Source organism: Heptranchias perlo, chromosome 36 (genome assembly GCF_035084215.1).
Source record: "Heptranchias perlo isolate sHepPer1 chromosome 36, sHepPer1.hap1, whole genome shotgun sequence".
In the NCBI taxonomy this organism is placed as follows: domain Eukaryota; kingdom Metazoa; phylum Chordata; class Chondrichthyes; order Hexanchiformes; family Hexanchidae; genus Heptranchias; species Heptranchias perlo.
This window is the reverse complement of record NC_090360.1, coordinates 13,641,815-13,658,155: the sequence shown is the minus strand read 5'-3', so window position 1 is coordinate 13,658,155 and position 16,341 is coordinate 13,641,815. Positions and strand designations below refer to the sequence as shown.

The following is a 16,341-nucleotide window of genomic DNA, read 5'->3' as shown; positions in this document are numbered from 1 at the left end:
TTTTGTTTTTTCCCTACTTACTGCCCTCACATAAACCTTTGGCATTAATGAAAAAAATACTAAAGAATCATAACCTAAATGTGGAAGACATTACTGTAGAGACAGATAATTAACTCAAAATGTGTGCTAACCATATTTTTGTCATGTAGTCTTATGGTAGTTATTAAATCATTTAAGGACAAAATTTCATTGTTATTTAAGCTCTTGTTAATAGTGGCTATACTGTGTATTCTTTTAATATTCATAAATGGAAGTATCTGAAGTAGAAATTTATCTTGTATGTTTTCACATTGAAAGTAATGCTTTCGATTGTTATGTTGGTTAGAACTCTTTGTCACTGCCCTATTTCTTTTATGTAAGCAATCTTACAACACCAGGTTATAGTCCAACAGTTTTATTTGACAATCACAAGCTTTCGGAGCTTACCTCCTCCTTAGTTATGACCCATGAATCTAATTTTTTGATCAGGAGCTAGGTATGAATTTAACTGCTATCCACCTGGTTCTAGTCATTACAAAGAATGAGCAGCACAGAAACAGGCCATTTGGTCCAACAGGTCCATGCCAGTGTTTATGCTCCATGTGAGCCTCCTCTCACCCTTCTTCATCTCACCCTATCACATATCCTTCTATTCCCTTCTCCCTCATGTGTATATCTAGCTTTCCCCTTAAATGCCTCTATGCTATTCGCCTCAACTACTCCTTGTGGTAGTGAGTTCCACATTCTTACCACTCTCTGGGTGAAGAAGTTTCTCCTGAATTCTCTATTGGATTTGTTAGTGACTACCTTATATTTATGGCCCCTAGTTCTGGTCTCTCCTGCAAGTGGAAACATCTTCTCTACGTCTATCCTATCAAACCCTTTCATAATCTTAAAGACCTCTATTAGGTCACTCCTCAGTCTTTTTTCTAGAGAAAAGAGCCCCAGCCTATTCAGTCTTTCCTGATAGCTATAATCTCTAGTCTCTGGTATCATCCCAGTAAATCTTTTTTGCACCTTCTCCAGTGCCTCTATGTCTTTTTTATAGTGTGGAGACCAGAACTGTTCGAAATACTGCAAATGTGGTCCAACCAAGGTTCTATCCAAGTTTAGCATAACTTCTCTGCTTTTCAATTCTATCCCACTAGAAATGAACCCCACTGCTTGGTTTACTTTTTTTATGGTCTTATTAACCTGTGTCGCTACTTTTAGTGATTTGTGTATCTCTACCCCGTTTAGACTCTTATTTTCCAAGGAGTATGTGACCTCATTATTTCTACCAAAATGTACTATCTCACAATTACCTATATTGAAATTCATTTGCCAATTACACCCCCATTCTGCAGGTTTATTAATGTCTTCCTGTATTTTGTCGCAGTCCTCAGTATTAACTATACTCCGCGCCCCCCCCCCCCACCACAATTTGGCGTCGTGCAAAATTTTGAAATTGTACTTCCGATTCCTAAGTCCAAATTATTTATGTATATGTTGAATAACATTGATCCCAGCACCGATCCTCATGGAACACCACTTCCCACCTTTTGCCGGTTAGAGTAACTATCTTTAACCCATTTCTCTGCTTTGTGTTTTATAGCCAGCTTGCTTTCCATTCTGCTACTTGACCCCTGACTCCAGTGTACTATGCAGTAACTTATCAAAGGCCTTTTCAAAATCCAAATATATTCCAACTATTGCATTGCCCTTGTCAACACTTTCTGTCATGAAGATAATTTAGCTATATCAACTGGTCACTAGAAGACCCAAGGTGGTCATTGATATTGTGCATCACTGGACTTGCATGCTGAATGATAATTAGCACTGAAAGAAACTGAGCTGTATATTTGGAGGGGTGGGGGCAGAATTCAGGCCTATCAAAACAAATGTTAGGGGTTCTCCCAATTGGTTACTAACTTCAGCAGAAGATCATCAGTTCGCACAGTCTATTTGAGGTTTCTGCCAATCGTTTACTGAAGCTGCAGACACCTATTAAACAAAATGTAGCAGATTATGAAGTTATCTGTTCAGTTTAGTATCTCTTAAGTAAAGCTTCTTATAAGCTGAGCAGCAGTTTTTGGACGTTTAAATTATGGATGACGTTCAGCACTCCTCCCATCTCCCCCCCCCCCCCCAACCCCCTCCCCCCCCCCCCCCCCCCCCCCCAAAAACTCCGGCAGAGCTGACCATGTCCAATCGTAATCCAGCCACACAGTATTTATCTAAAGTTCATGTGCAAAGTTTCTTGGGGAGAACCAACACCTTTCATAACTTATGTAATTCTTTGGAACTTTGTTAGGCATCCAACATTGATGAGGTCTTGAGCTATCATACCAGTTTTCTGGACAACTGCATGAAGGACTGTATGTTGACCAATACAGTGCTGCTGAAGATCTTCTCAAAACTGATGTCTGTGTGTGTCATGTTTACCAATTGTATGCAGGTAAGCCCACATCTAGTCCATTGTATGTAGGTCTGACTGTTTAAGTTTCAATCCTATTTTCTTCCTTATTTATAATCCTTTGGATCTCCTTCCCACATCTTCATTAATCCTGGGTAAGGGGGGAATGGACAAACCTGTTTGTGACCGCCAACACCAGTGCTGCTTTGCTTTAAGCTGAAACCATGTGCTTCCCCTTTTCAGGGTAGGAGGAAAGAGAAAATTGATAGCTAAGTCTCCCCACTTGTACACTTCCAAGCAAGTGGTTACAGTGTGGCATGAATAGAGATCTGGAAGCCAGTCACTTACACATTTCCCAGACAGAGCATTCTGTATTCTCTCTGCTTTGACAGGAAGAGGAAAATAACTTTATTTTTAATGGGAGGGGGAGAAAAAGAAAAGGACTTTTTAATTACTTTTCATTCAATACAGTATATGTTTGTTCAAGTGTACGAACAGATGAGAGCAAAAATAAATGGGGAATGAGTTTACTTGTTGCCTCTTATTGAATCAGTACTGGTGAAAATATCAAGAAATCCAACTCTCTAATTCTGTGAATTATACAGATAGATGTTTATTAGTGAAAGGCATTCCAATGATGGGCTCTAATCTTTGATTTTAGTCCAGGTTTGATGGTGGATCAATGTATATGCTGCACCTCAAAGGGTGACTATGCTTTTATTTGTGACTCTTGCAGTCTTCAGTTATAACTTTGTTACCATTTGTTCCTCACCTCTCTCATTTGCCACGTTCTCCCCTGCTTTCCTTGCCCATTTTTTCCCTCCCCATTTCTCCTGAAGTTATTGACTCCTTCGTGGTCACTATTCACAGTGAGTGCCTGTGGATTATTTGGCCACAGGAGGCATCATAGCCAAACCCCATCCTATCCTTCCCCATTGCCCACACAAGCTCTTTTCTAGTAGGGGTCTCTGAAAATAGCGATCTGGAGCAGGGACACTGGCCAGTTTTTTTTAAATTCTGTAACCTGGAGGCACCAAGGCAAATTGTTGCGCCTGAACCACTGTCCCATCTGACATCAGCTAAGTTAGCATCGAGTGAATGTCAAAGCTAGGACTTCCTGATCAATGTTGCTCAGCTACTGAGTAAACTCTCACTGAATTAGTCAGTATTGTCACTCTGTTAACACTTTTGAGAACTGTTGTAGAACTTAAACTAAAAACATTTTAAAAATGTATCCAAGTTATGAGTATGAAAATGGTCTATAGTTCCATATGACCACTTAATGTTAATGCACAGTGTTCATTATACAAACTTCCCAGAATGTCTGCCTTTCTAGATATTCTGTAGTAAAACCTATGTGCATGCTTTTGAAAATTAACAAGAAAGTTAAGAGATCAAAGGGTTAAAACTGACGCTGCTTAAATTAATTGCATCCAATAAGTGATTCCAATCAGTGTGCATTTGAAACACAACCTGTGCCCTACACATTCCCTAATCAGTGGTAAACGGCACAAGTGCTGGCACTTGGTTGAATTCAAACCCCAAAAACCACCTACAATCTTAACCTTTTGATTTGTCATTTTGTGCCAAAAACAAATCATCTAACAAGGATAATTATTTAGTTCACTCGCAGTAACGCTGTGGTTCCAATCCTGCTTCAGTGTTCCAGGGAAGAAATGTGCACATTACCTGTCTGGCCCTTGCCTGATGAAGATGTACATATTTTTATACTGTACCATCATATTAAAAGTTACACAGCTACTGCAGCTGTCTCTCCCATTTAAAAATGAAGGGGCTGGGGGTTGGTGTTTACATATTGGAGATTTTAAAGTATCCTTTATACATCAAGGAAGGAGGTTACAAAGTTCCACCCTTCAATTACCAAATTCCTTTTGAAGAGCTTATTGCATCCGTCCTAAATTAAAGTGTAAATTATACCAAATGATTTAAGATACTTTAATGCAAAATATTACTTATCAACATTCTTTAACTAGCTGAATAGAACCTTGTCTTAAGTTTTTCAATTTTGGAGGGAAAATAATTCCAAAGTACTGAGAGGGGCCACTCTATCGGAGATGCCATCTTTCGGATGAGACAGTAAACTGAGGCCCCATCTACTCTCTCAGGCGGTGGTAAAAGATCAAGGGAGTTCTCCCCTGTGTCCTGGCCAATATTTATCCTTCAACCAGCATTACTAAAACAGATTATCTGGTCGTTATCACATTGCTGTCTGTTGGATCTTGCTGTGCGCAAATTGGCTGCCACATTTCCTACATTACAACAGTAACTACACTTCAAAAGCACTTCATTAGCTGTAAAGCACTTTGGGATGTCCTGTGGTCATGAAGGCAGTTTTATCAATGCAAGTGTGTTCTTTCTTTCTGGACTGTGTGGCTCGTGGAGAAAAACATTAGCGCAGACTTGATTGGTATATTTCTCTGCATGAAATACAAGATTTAACAACAACTAGTTCTTAACCCAAAATATTGGCCTCACTTCCACAATGATTTATTCCTCCTTACAAACCATATCAAATCATCTGATGAATTATTCTTTCCTTAGCCAATGCTTCCAACTGATGCTTTCCATATCCAAGGATCTAGATCTGGCCATCACTTAGTTAGTTGGTCAAATGTAGATAGTTTGTTTGCACAATTCTAACTACATTGAAATGTATCAAATAAAAACTACACATGTCACATGCCTCAATCTGTCAGTTATAAATGCAATTAGATCAGAATCAAGCCTTGGTAATGAACTTTCCATAAGTGGGACTATGTTCCATGGCTACATTTTAATTTAGTTCCTAAATAAATTGCACACTTCCAAATGATGGCAAGTCCAGGGCCCATAGTTCAGGATTTGTTCATTGTATTCAACTTGGTTCCTAAGCAAAGCCAGACTGGTTATGGGAACGTAATTGTTGCCCGTTATGAATAGTTGCTGTCTCCTACCTCATCATATACTTTTATTTAGGATTATCTGATGTACTGCATACAATAGCTTTAAATTTCATTGTGATATTCTCAGAGGTTTACTCAAAGCATAAAGATTGATAGTGAGATGATGCGTCTGACACTGGAGCATGGTACAATGAAGGGTCCGCCAACTCAGACAGAACGCTCCGAAGAGACTGAAAAGAAGAGGCTCACCAAAAAAGCAAGTATTCCGTCTGATACGTTTCATTCTTGGCATCGTACTGATCTTGGCAACGTGCTAGCAACAAATATTTTGCATTGAAATTGTGATTGAAAATACAGTAGTCTTGAAAATTTTGCTTCTGTAGTTTATTGTAGTGGTTTAAAAAGAACACAGTCCCTTTGTCTTTGGGACCTGCAATTTACATCCTTACCATCTGGAATGAAATAGTTCTATATGAAATTAATTTGGCAGTCACAACCCTTTTTGTTAATTGTATGGTCCTATAGCAGAAAACTACCAACAATTTGATACAAATTGGCAATATCACTGGCTGGTGTAGGAAATAGAAATATTCACACTAGTACAGTAGGTGTGTGACTAGGGTTAGGGTACACAGTTGGTGGAAATACAGAGAGTTTTACCTGCATGTGGGAGTGCTTGCGGCAGACACTGGAAGCAAAAATTGGAAATGTTTTCATTGTCCAGCATTGATTTTTTTTATATATGTAATTTTATAGCTTTTAAATTTCTCTTAAGTTGTGTGTAGTCACTTTCTTCATATCTGAATTAGACACCAGAAAGGTAAGTAAGAAATATTATTCTTATTGTTGTCCAGACCAGTTTCTAAAACTTGCCTGTTTTCACAGTTTGTAGCAGAGCATGCAGATGCACTGCATTCTACTTCTGGGTTCGAGGGTACCATCAATACATTTGACAACAATTTCTCTTCCAATCTGCTTGATCTGCTGGACAGATTAAGCATTTCAAGTACAAATGACTGCGAGCACAGTATGATCAACATAATATACAGGTAGGTTATTGGCTCTGTTTCCTTTTCATATACAGCATTTGAAAATTGTATATTTTTGTTGGTTTGATTATTCTGCATGTAAAATACAGGAGGCATGAGTTACAGCCAGTCTCATCGAATGAGAAAGGGCTATTTGGCCTATCAAGCCTTTGTATTTTTGTTTTTCTGACTAACCATCTCATCCAAGCTTTTATTTTCTAGCTCGGAATTAATAGAACTGTAGAAAGTTACAGCACAGAAATTGGCTATTTTTCCTGGTATTTATCTGCACATGAGCCACCCAGTCCAATCTCACTCTCCTGCTTGCTTTCCATTCCTTTTAATATTCTTCATTTTTAAGCAACAGTATAATTCCCTTTTAAAAGAAATTATGGACTCTGCTTCAACAATGATTGTGGCAGAGAATTCCACATTCTAACCACTCTCTGGGAAATAATTTTTTCCCGATTCTCTCCTTTAATTGCTCAACTAATTGCCCTCCATTCGTGTCTCTCAAACTGTTGTCAGAGCCCTCGCAATGCTTTGGATCCGAACTTTGATTCTTCCTGTGTACGGCATAAGCAGCATTTTTAACATCTTTTGCCACAACTTTGTTGTCTTTCCCTGATGTTCTTCAGCTCTGATGATACCTACTAGGTATCGCCGCAGTTAGTGTCACCTAAAAGCTAATAAATTCCCCTTGGAGAAGACTGATAATGGATCCAGGGAAAAGCCAGTTAGGTATATCTTCACCTTCTCGGTTTTCAGAATCATGTGGATCACTTGTAAATCATGTTAAAACGGAGAAAATGTAACTACAATTTATAATAAAAGATTGTTCATTGTGAATTAAGGAGAAATCTTTTGATAACAGAGGGCTCTTCAGCATTTAAAGTCACTCACCGGGAATTTCCTCGGGGGTTTCTCTTGATCGGCCACCGTAACTGCGGCAGAAGATCAGCAGTATCCCCGTTTACATGGTTTATCCAGAGTTTCCACCAGAGTTACTCCGGCCAATTAGGAGAACCCCCGAGGAAATTCCCAGCGACTGAGCGTGTTTGTAGATATTGACAGTATCTGCAAGTGAAACCAGTGATTGAGAAGTCAAAGTTGGTAATTGGGGAAAACCATGTAGGCTCTTCAAAGTGATGTTCTGCATATATTTTGGAGGCTTGAAAAGATAGATTAGTAATGCATATCTTCGATTTAATCCTTTTGATATATACCCTTTAAATCCCCAAGCTTTTCTTCCTTTTTTTCCTCACGGGTGTGTTTGCTAGTCTGCAGCCTTTTTTATTGGGTAGAAGGAAGGCATTATATGCTCTGCGGGCATCTCCTTATTTATAATTTAGGCGGTACATCAAAATACCGACTTAAAAGAGGCTCTATTGTAACAAGACCAGCAATTTGCTTTCCACACACATGATGCCCTGGCAAAGCTCAGTGTTCCATCTAGTGGCAGAATTAAAAATGAATAAGCTTACTGTCTACAGTGACGAGCAATTTGGGACTTTGAATCCGTGAAACTCAGGCTACGTGTCAAGCACAAGCATGTCATTGCCTAGTTCCATAGTTAATGTCACTTTGATCCAGTTATTTCATACTAATGTAAAGGATACTTCAACATGTAATTTTGTGTGGGGCTAAGAAGAATGTCCTCAAGATCATACTTGCAGATCCAGAGCGTGACCATTATATATTTTTTTCCTTCTTAAAATCCGTATGGATAATTTTATCTTTTTAACTGCTTTCGTATTTATCCATTGCAGGTTAGATTTTAATGGGTTCTACACTGAACGCCTTGAACACATGTCTGCAGAAAGAAGTAGACCACAGGGCCAGCAAGGAATTGTTACAAGAACAACTTTATCTGCTCAGTAAAAATGCTAGAAATGGCATTTTGTAGATTTGCCATCATAAATGACCAATAACTGCAAAAAAATCAGTATACCTGTGTGTAATAACTGAGGCTACTAGAAATTCATACTCAGCAATGTAAGTTTTCAAATATGTAATTAGATTATTTTGAAGCTTTTGTGAATAAGATTCATTTGTTAATACTATGTTAGTTTGCAACTAGCTGTCAGAAAGAAAAATAAAATGGAGTTATTTTTGTGTTTAGTATCTCTTGAATGATGAGAGGCTGGTGTGAATTCCAGCCGCTGCGGAGATTTGCACCCAAACCGTCCGTCTCCCCTTCCCGCTCGTCCCCTCCTCACGATGTGTTGCAATTCTCAGCTAGGTGTCATGGAATTGTGAGAAAGGAAGCAAAGAAAATCAGCAAAAGGGAACCCACCCCCACCCCTGCCACTACCGTGTAAGTAGAAGCTGATCCCAGCTGCAGGAGTGGGCCATGCCATCGTCCTCTACTTAACAGAGGACTGAAATGGGAAAGAGGGCAAGAGAGGGGGATCTGAGGGTAATGTTTCTGAATTTTCTATCAGTGTTATGTCGAGTGCAGGAATGTGTAAATGGGGTGGTATGTTTTTTCAAAAGCCTAGAATAATTTCTGATTTTTATTTTAAAGTCATAGTGCCTTCAATCATTTCACTTTATCTACACACTGCACTTCAATTTTTATTATATTTAGTATATCTGACTAACAATCTGTAATAAATATTTCAGTATGAAATTGTAGAATTGTGCTTTTTCTTTTAGTCCTGTGTTTTATGTGAGTGGAGTGCTGTAGACCCCAAGGAACTGAACTGAACCTCTCAATAGTCATCAAATAAAGGACATTTTTTCATATTTGTATAAACTGGATTCATACCCAGGTGCAGATTCGATTGGAGGTTTGTACTATGTTATACAGCTCAATTTTCACAAAACTCATTCAATTCTATTTGTTTTCATACTGTTATAATTGTCAGTTCAAGGATTATGTCCTCTTGTTAAAACCACTCATTTGGCAGGCAATCTACAGCAGAATCCAAAGAAAAGGCTGCTGCCACCCAATTGGTTGTTGCCCGATATTGTGACCTTTTCATTCCCACTTAATGAAGGAGATTGTCAGAATTGGGATCAAACTACAGGAAATCACAAGTATGAACCCTATAAAGTCATGCAGGCTTGTGCTGTCATTGAGAATATTTAGCATCTAGTGGAGCTAACAAGGAAATTAACTTTACAGTAAGCCAGAATGTATCCTACTCTGGTGTCTCACTATATTCTTTCTGATGATTTGTAATAAATCTCCCTTTAAGACTTTAGATTTTTGTGATTTAACCATCATTAATAAAAAGTCATTCGGACTTGAGATTGAATGACTCCCTTTAAGGTCAACTCTGTCCATATGCCTCCCAAGAGTTGCAACAGAAAATCTCGTTGCCATTTATTTCACCAGTATTAAAACTTGAATGGCACTTCCTTCTCAGAGTAAAAGTGCTACTCTATTCACTGATAAACTCGCACCAAATCACGTTCACCCATCACCCCTGTGCTTGCTGACCTATATTGGCTCCTGGTCCGGCAACACCTCGATTTTTAAAATTCTCATACTTGTTTTCAAATCCCTCCATGTCTTCGTCCCTCCCTATCTCTAACCTCCTACAACCCTCAGTGATCTCTGCGCTCCTCTAATTTTGGATTCTTGTGCATCCCTGAATTTCATCACTCCACCATTGGCGGCCATGCCTACATCTCTCCTCCTTTACGTCGCTCCTTAAAACCTACCTCACCTATCCTAATACCTCCCTATGTGGCTCGGTGTCAAATTTTGTTTGATAATCACTCCAGTGAAGTGCTTTGGGACGTTTTACTATGTTAAAGGCACTACATAAACGCAAGTTGTTGTTGATCAGTTTGTCTCGCCTGAAGGCACCAACTCTCACTAGGGTTATTGATCCACATGCGCTGGTAATTCTTCAGGATATCATCCAAGTGAACATTCTGCTTGTGCAAGTCTAGACAGTGAGTATCTGCAAGCTGTGGAGGGGGTCCTTAGCCCACTTACACTTGTGAGCATTTTTCAGCACAGGCAATTTGATATAAATTAGGACAGGTGTCCTGAGCTATTCATTTCTCCTCTTCACCCCCTCTTTCCCCGTGCGTCCCCCAGCCTAGGGTGATCAGACTATTTGTAAAGCCCAAACTGTTGCCTGTGCATCAAAACTGAAACCTCTTTGTCTGGCTTGATCTCATCCCATGCAATGTGTTTACATATTCTGCATAAAACTTGTGAAGGAAGCTACAACTACAAATGTTCTTTGTGTCCACTTGGTGGCACTGTCCTCTACCCAATGAGTTAGTACAGAATTCTTCCTTTTAGGGTAATCAGTTAACCAAAGACAGACTCCACTTCAAAGCAAATTCATTAACACCAAAGAGTGTAGCAGTGAATGAGTGTACAAATGTATAAAATTGCAATGTAGAATATTGATTACTTATCCTAAAGACTGCAATGCTAAAGTAAATAACCAAATATAAATTACTAATGAAATTAATTCAATTGAATGTCCAGTTTAGAACATGCATGAAGTTGAACTAATGAGACATTACCTCATTTTCCCAAACTAGATTCTTTTTGTTGGTTTTCATCTCAAATCACTGAACCCTCTTTGAACCCAAGTGAGAAATATTTACTGCTGCTCGTACTGAAGGTCAGAGTATGAAAATCAAATGTCTCTACAGTATTCGTATCGAAACGTTATCCCTGTCCCCTCCTGAAAGCATTGACACTGGGCTGGGATACAGTTCTATGGATGCCCTCCAGTAACTGTCCCAGTGGTCATTACTCATGTGTGAGTATTATCTCTAATTGTCAACAGTCCATTTGACCACAGAAGCTAGGATGGGGGGGAGGGGCGCAAGATAGCTGCCCGTATTCCTGCCCTTGTCCAAAATCCACATTCGCATACCCTGGCTGAGGTCAGCTAGCTTGGCATAGACCAGAAATCTAATCTACATAGAATTACATAGAATGTACAGCACAGAAACAGGCCATTTGGCCCAACAGGTCCATACCAGTGTTTATGCTCCACATGAGCCTCCTCCCGCCCTACTTCATCTAACCCTATCAGCATATACTTCTAGTCCTTTCTCCCCCTTGTGCTTATCTAGCTTCCCCTTAAATGCATCAATGCAAGTCGTCTCAACTACTTGCAAGTTCCACATTCTAACCACTCCCTGGATAAAGAAGTTTTTCCTGAATTCCCTATTAGATTTATTAGTGACTATCTTATATTTATTGCCCCTAGTTCTGGTCTCCCCCACAAGTGGAAACATCTTCTCTACATCTACCCTTTCATGATCTTAAAGATCTCTATTGGATCACCCATCTGTCTTCTCTTTTCTAGAGAAAAGAGCCCCAGCCTGCTCAATCTTTCCTGATAGGTATAACCCCTCTAGTTATGGTATCATCCTAGTAAATCTTTTTTGCACCTTCTGCAGTGCCTCTATATCCTTTTTATAATATGGAGACCAGAACTGTTCACAGTGATCTAACCAAAGTTCTATACGAGTTTAGCATAACTTCTCTGCTAGGTCTTTCATACTCAATATGATTCAGCAACACACTGAGCTACTGGTGGAACCTGGCCTACTCTTAAATACTTTCTTTTCTTGAAGCTCTTTAAATTTATTGTATTTTGCAATTTTTTGTGAAATTTTGTGTTCTTCCAGGCAAGAAATATCAGCTTTGGGAAACTGAACCTTTAATACACAAGTACTCCCAACTCAGAAGTAGCATAAGGTTACACGCAAAAGCTTTCTATGTCAGCTACTCCGCCAATGTGCCTCAACGCCAGTTTCCGAAAGCATCTACTGCCAGTGGATGTGGTGTACTTGGATTTTCAGAAGACTTTTGATAAGGTCCCACATGAGGTTAGTGTGCAAAATTAAAGCACATGGGATTGGGGGGGGGGGGGAGTATACTGGCATGGACTGAGAATTGGTTGATAGACAGGAAACAGAGAGTAGGAATAAACAGGTCTTTTTCTGGGTGGTAGGCAGTGACTAGTGCAGTACCGCAGGGATCAGTGCTTGGGCCCCAGCTATTCACAATATATATCATTGATTTGGATGAGGGAACGGAATGTAACATTTCCAAGTTTGCAGACGACACAAAGCTGGGGTGGAATGTGAGCTGTGAGGAGGATGCAGAGAGGCTCCAATGTGATTTAGACAAGTTGGGTGAGTGGGCAAGAACATGGCAGATGCAGTATAACGTGGATAAATGTGAGGTTATCCACTTTGGTTGTAAAAACAGAAAGACAGATTATTACCTGAATGGTGATAGATTGGGAAAAGGGGAGGTGTAACGAGACCTGGGTGTCCTTGTACACCAGTCGCTGAAAGCGAGCATTCAGGTGCAGCAAGCAGTTAGGAAGGCAAATGGTATGTTGGCATTCATTGTAAGAGGATTTGAGTACAGGAACAGAGATGTCTTACTGCAGTTATACAGGGCCTTGGTGAGACCACATCTGGAGTTTTGGTCTCCTTAACTGAAGAAGGATGTCCTTGCCATGGAGGGAGTGCAACGAAGGTTTACCAGACTGATTCCTGGGATGGCAGAACTGACGTATGAGGAGAGATTGGGTTGACTAGGCCTATATTCACTAGAGTTTAGAAGAATAAGAGGTGATCTCATCGAAACATATAAAATTCTAACAGGACTAGACAGACTAGGTGCAGGGAGGATGTTCCCAATGGTTGGGGAGTCCAGAACCAGGGGTCACTGTCTCAGGATACGGGGTATGCCATTTAGAACCGAAATGAGGAGAAATTTCTTCACTCAGAGGGTGGTGAACCTGTGGAATTCTCTACCACAGAAGGCAGTGGAGGCCAAGCCATTAGATGTATTCAAGAAGGAGATAGATATATTTCTTAATGCTAAAGGGATCAAGGGATATGGGGGAAAAGCGGGAACAGTGTACTGAGTTAGACGATCAACCATGATCATTTTGAATGGCAGAGAAGGGCCAAATGGCCTACTCTTGCTCCTATTTTCAATGTTTCTAGAGTTGCATCCATTTTCTGCACCAGCTGTTTGAGTTAGACTTACTCATTGCTGAATTATAGGTAATTCCTAATGTGGACGTGCATCCATCATAAGTAGATCAAAACTACCTAATATTGGTTGTGAAAAGCATGAAGTAAATGGGAGATTCTCACCTCTAGTCTCCCCAAGGAGACACATCTTCATGTGTGTTTTTTCTAAATCACTTTAATTAGTGTGAACCTTCACACCTCAGTATCTTGAATGAAACTCGGTGTCCAATTTGGTTCCCTATATGCAAATTTCACTGATGAGTAACCATTGAAGCTATTTATGCCTCCTCCCACTTTTTTTTTCCCCAGCAGATCTGGGGTGGAAAATTGTCCAGGGTCATGTTCTGTGTACCTCTGCCTTCTTTCCTCCCCCCACCCCATCATCTCCCAGTGGCTGTGCTCAGCAGTGCCGAATGTGCCTGCCCACTCTCCCTATGTCAGCAGGCACACATTAAATGTATGCAAATGAGGGAACACATCTTCCCTCAAAGGCCACCTGTTTAATGACTGTGCACCATCTCCGCTTCAGTGAGGTGCTAGTGAGGAAGGTGATCCTGTTTGCCATTCCAGCCCACCCTCTGAATAGGATGACATTGCAGTATACTTGGTAGCAGATGGAGGAAGAGGACATAAGGGTGCAGTTGACTGTTGCTACCACGGGCAGTGCCAGCTGTATGGTACATGTTAGCTCCAGTTCTTACAGCAGAGGGCGCAAGTCTTCATCTGAAGAACCTCTGCTGCTCTAGAGCCTGTGCAGCCAATTCCAGGTGGTCATTGCCGGGTAGTTACAGGTGTGAGGGTACTGGCACGTGGGCACAGTCCACCTTGTTCCAAAAAATATAAAGGGAGAAACCCGCTGTCCAAATATTATGGATGTACCAAAATAATGGCTGTGCCAAAACACTTGGCACAAACCCTAACCATTTAAGTGGAATCAGGAAAGAAACAAAAGCAGAAAAAAAATTCTGTAAAAGCGTGAAAATGCTGCTACAAATGTTAGTGTGGGCTTCTTTAAGTCCACATCTGTAAACAGCACAGGCCCCAGCAGCCCTGGGTACACGACTGACTGTAATTCCAGTGTAAACGTGGAGAAATTACATGAACATCTAAATGGTGTAATCAGGGCCTGACTTTAATACAGCAACCTGCAAACTGGTGGGTGCTTTCAATGCTGGTGCAAAACCCAACTCCATGATTGATTGGAACATTAATTGACCCAAAATCCAACGTAACTGATCTCTTGCCAATTTTACTACTCAGTTATGTCCACTTTCAGTTAGTCTATCAGGCATAACCAATCGGAAAACCTACCCTAGTGTGTCTAATATGAATCTGCAGCTGCTTCAAATAAAGAAAAAAAAACAGATTTTCTATATTTTGGAATGAATTGCCGAGTTTTATAATCAGTTTCTGCTGCAGGACAATTTAAGGAGCTGCTTTCATTTGATTTGAAATGCAAAAACTTACACTGATCATTACAATTTGTGAGAGTGCTTTGTGTCATAATTTTCCCAAGACCAGTTTTATCAGCCAAAAATATAATTTCACCCCTACACTAAAGGCAAAATAAAAATTAAACAAATTACTTTATCCCATCTAAGACTGGAGCTCCATTCTGCTGAGAAGGGGCCTTCGGGCCATGACACAGCTTCCTTGCCTCCAGGATGAGAGCATTTATTTTTTTGGTGTTGGCTTTTTATCTTGCCTTTTCACCAATGGTAGCACTAACCAAAAAATTTGGCAGTTCCATACTAGACCCAAACCATTGCCCCAGTGCAAGCTCGCTAAAAGAAAATTAAAATCTAGAATCCTGTTTTTGTTCCTACAACTATCAGTTGGCGATCAGGAGTATCAGATGCCTGGGCCCTTCAACTCTTAACTAACTAAATATAATCTTGTTCTTTGGAGGTATCTGATCATTTGGTATTAAACCAAATTTGTGGCTAGGGAGATAGCAGTCAGTCTACTTGATGTATAATTGAATAATAGGTATCCAGGTGTGTGGAAGACATAATGAACAGTGCCTTAATATAATTCTAATCTATAGCTTGCAGCACGAGAGGAGAAAATCTGTCTCCTGTTACCACATGGCTGCTATAAACACAATCAGCAAAGTGGCTTTTAACATGATGGACAGTAACTTGAAAGTGTCTGTAGGGGATATGTATGTGCCATCCTCACATCGTCATGTAATTGTTCTCAGTTAAAAGTACTTATAACATGATCCCTAGAACCTAAAGCTATTGTTTTTAGTTGAAAGTGCCCAATTGTTTTTGTGTGTGAGGTTGTACAACACATGGTGCATCCGGCCATGATAATAACTAGACAGATGTCTCAGAAACTTGACCCGGTTGGTTACGCGGAAAGGCTTGTAACAAGTTGTACTGGGATACCAGTGGGCACATCACAGGTTTCCCAAAGCTTAAAGCATTCTCTGATTATCCTGTCCATTTATTGTTTTCCGTTCCTCAAACTCTTTTTTTAATTAAATTTATTCCCCTCCCATTTTCTCCCCCCCTTTCCTGAATGTGCTGACTTGTGTGCTGGGTTACAGTTCCATGAGCAATCTCCAGTACCTTGACTACAGCCATCTTTCATGCATTAACCTAGACAATCAGTGTTTATAAGGCATTTGACTGTGGAGGTCATCGCTGCTGAACATAATCCTCCCTGACATCCATACAAGCACCCACACTTTCCAACAGGAATCAATGGATTGCAATCGAGAGAGGGAACCTTGACTGATTTTCTTCCCTTCCCTAGCTTAGGGGCACTGAGGACAGGCATAGTATCCCTAGTGCCAATCAGACTGGCATTAACTAAACTGGCATAAACTGTGACTCAAACATGAGAGCCTCATGTTCTGAATGTTTCCGTTCTGAACTGGGTGGTGCACTTACCAACTGAACCATTGGGGAACCTCACAGTGTTTCTGAATCAGAATCATCGTTCATCTTTCAATATTGAAGAAGACAGCCAAGATGTCATCTCATTTTTTTTTATTCATTCACGGGATGTGGGCGTCGCTGGCGAGGCCAGCATTAATTGC

General features: G+C 40.3%; 1 protein-coding gene across 4 annotated transcripts in view; it reads left to right on the top strand.

The window, feature by feature from the left end:
* tubgcp2 (tubulin gamma complex component 2) overlaps positions 1-8,937 on the top strand; it is a 31,792-nt gene extending 22,855 nt beyond the window's left edge. For all 4 annotated transcript variants that reach the window (XM_067972591.1, XM_067972590.1, XM_067972589.1 and 1 more), the window contains exons 15-18: positions 2,273-2,416; positions 5,405-5,533; positions 6,163-6,326; positions 8,075-8,937. In XM_067972591.1, coding sequence (XP_067828692.1) covers positions 2,273-2,416; positions 5,405-5,533; positions 6,163-6,326; positions 8,075-8,186 — 549 coding nt within the window. In that variant the 3' untranslated portion in view covers positions 8,187-8,937. The remainder of the gene's footprint in view (positions 1-2,272; positions 2,417-5,404; positions 5,534-6,162; positions 6,327-8,074) is intronic.
* The last annotated feature ends 7,404 nt before the right edge of the window (positions 8,938-16,341 follow it).